Source organism: Cupressus sempervirens, chromosome 5, assembly GCF_028749045.1.
Source record: "Cupressus sempervirens isolate cs-2001-9-10 chromosome 5, ASM2874904v1, whole genome shotgun sequence".
Classification (NCBI taxonomy): domain Eukaryota; kingdom Viridiplantae; phylum Streptophyta; class Pinopsida; order Cupressales; family Cupressaceae; genus Cupressus; species Cupressus sempervirens.
In genome coordinates this window covers 234,185,165-234,187,680 of record NC_143122.1, presented here as the reverse complement: position 1 = coordinate 234,187,680, position 2,516 = coordinate 234,185,165, and the positions used below count along the sequence as shown (strand labels likewise).

General features: G+C 29.0%; 1 protein-coding gene across 1 annotated transcript; it reads right to left on the bottom strand.

Annotated features, from left to right (window-relative positions):
• Positions 1-1,142: 1,142 nt before the first annotated feature.
• On the bottom strand, positions 1,143-2,270 carry LOC149555331 (copper transport protein ATX1-like). Its single transcript, XM_089833614.1, has 3 exons — positions 2,262-2,270; positions 2,008-2,077; positions 1,143-1,258 (listed from the first exon to the last, which is right to left on the bottom strand). Exons 2-3 carry the CDS (start codon positions 2,060-2,062, stop codon positions 1,143-1,145), a joined length of 171 nt encoding a protein of 56 aa, XP_089689740.1. The 5' UTR covers positions 2,063-2,077; positions 2,262-2,270.
• Between the last annotated feature and the right edge of the window lie 246 nt (positions 2,271-2,516).

Here is a 2,516-nt window from a genome sequence, read left to right as displayed (position 1 = left end):
TCTCTATGTCTACCAAGTTTAATAATTTTGAAATTATTACTAGTCATACTGATGGGATTAAAAAGGAGACTAATATTTTTTGGAACATTCTTTCTTCTAAGATTTTATGGCAGATTTGGAAATTCAGGACAGAGGAAAGATTTCAAAACACTCCCAAGGTTCTTACTAAGTCTTTTCGAAGTCTCATTCATTTTTAAAAAAAATTGCAGGTTCATAATACTATGAAAGTTAATAAAGATAAATTCAAAAGGATGCTCAAAACTAGATACACTACCTTCTTCGCGACCAAGCTCAAGGATGGTCACATTTGGAGGAGGCATATGGAGAACATCCATCTTTTCAAGAAAACCATGAAGAAGTTTAATAAAAAAAATTAGGAGGACCAACAAAGACACTATTGGCAACATGATCCTCCTGCTCAATCAAATTCAAAATTAGAAGAATGTTGTTTGGATGGAAGGTAGTATGGGATGATCGGCGTGGGTGGATACTCATTAGGACCTGCTTCATTAGTCATTCCTTTACTTTTATATGTTGGATTATTATACTCTTAAATACTCTCAGTTGGAGGCTTTGTCTCTTGTAACTTTTGAAACTCTTTGGTGATACTTTATTTTTTTATCTTCTTATATTTAATACAAAAGTTTCTCTAAATTAAAACAATCCTTATATAAAATCCCATTTTTATTCCTTCCACAAAATTCAATATATAATTTAGAAAATAATTAATTAAGATAGGCAAAGGTTATAGTAGATATGAAGAGTTACTTCTCATGGTCATTGAAGGTTTTATATTAATCCATTCTAATTATTAAAGTTTGTTCTGAAACATCAATTGGCTCAACAATTAAAAGATATCTTTTGACAAACAAATCTATGTACATTTCCTTCTTTAAAATATTGTAAACAGGGATTGAGAATGTGAAGAATTAAGGGGGGCAAATAGAATTTTATTTACTGAAAATCTCCATTAACGAAAGGAAAGGAAAAGTTGTAATATAGACTTATAGGTAACTTAATATATTACACAATATTATGATGAGGATTCCTATAATACAATTGCAAATTCTTAAGAAATATATAATCATAAGCATTTACTGGGAAACTTGTCATGTAGATGCAACGATGTTCTCTTGAACAGGTTAGAAGGTAGTTGTCTTTCCAGTCTTAGATACGGTTTGCAAAACATCTTCAGCCTTCACGTTCCCTTTAACTGTGACCTTCTTCTCCTGCAAATCTACATCATATGTCTCCACCCCTGCATTTCAAATATATTGAATCTTTTCAGTATCATAATCTAATACTATATGTATTTAAATAAGATAGTTATATATATGTTCCACAAGTTAGTTAGTTATATATCAAATTCTCATCAATTATGACTATTAACAAAAAAAGAATTAAAATTACTAGGTGGTTAATAGGATAGGTTGTCCTTGTTTTTTCCAGTCTCACAGATGATAAAAACTCGTCTCTTTTACCTTATTGAATGATTGTTAGAGTTAAGATTCTTTTGGTTATTTATGATAAAAATAATATAAAAATTATATCGTTGAAAAATTACCTTTAAAGAATTCTAATGAAATGGTTTTGGTTCAATTTTTTAGAGATCATTTTATTATTGATTTTGTAAAATTATAAATCATAAATACATTCTAATAAAACTAATTTGATTCAGTCAACAATCTACAATATAATGGTAAATTGTGATCCTTTTCATCTAAGAAACTTTGGATTCAAGTCTACTTGAATCTAACAAATAATAATAATTAATATATCATATATATAAATATATACAAAAAATAGAAAAATTCTCAGCAAGTAATATCTGTAACAATGAAAAGCATATATTATTCTTCCCTTCTTCTTTCCTAAAAATCATTAATTGTCCCTTTTTCCAGTCTAATTAATAATAAAATTCATTGTTTTAATAGAATAACTTTAAGTGTTACCTGTTTTATCTAATCAAAACAACCCCACAAAAGAATTGTGCCATTGAAAAATTACCTTCCATTTTATCAAGAACTCTCTTCACAGCTCCAACGCATCCTTGGCATGACATACCCACCTTTAGAACCTAAAATCCATCAGTTAAGACATAAATCTAACAGACCAATATAAAAGAACACCAATTTCCAATAGCCAGAATTTTGTTTATAAATTTCATATTAACAAGAAAATAAAAGAAACATAAGAACTATGCCTGCGACATGTCAGCAATGAAGAATCTAAGAACTTTATCCCAAAACAAATCTCTACACAACAGACTGATTAACCTGCAAACCAATGTCACATATATATAGAAACCAATGTGATTTTTTCTTTTCCACAAATTCGGCTATAAGAAACCATTGATTTTGATAAGAAAAGACGTTTGGTAATTGATTTACATGGATGGCATTTTCAGCTCTACGTAATTCATGACGAGATATGGAGTCGTAAATAGAAATGTCCATTATTCTTTTGTCGAATTATGTCGCTGCATCATACATGAATGGACTGAATTCATTTCATAT

Coding starts and splice junctions, on each gene's coding strand:
- LOC149555331 (XM_089833614.1), bottom strand. CDS start 2,062: ATGTCATGCCAAGGATGCGTTGGAGCTGTGAAGAGAGTTCTTGATAAA. Junction 1,259..2,007: donor AGTTCTTGATAAAATGGAAG/GTAATTTTTCAA, acceptor TTTGAAATGCAG/GGGTGGAGACATATGATGTA.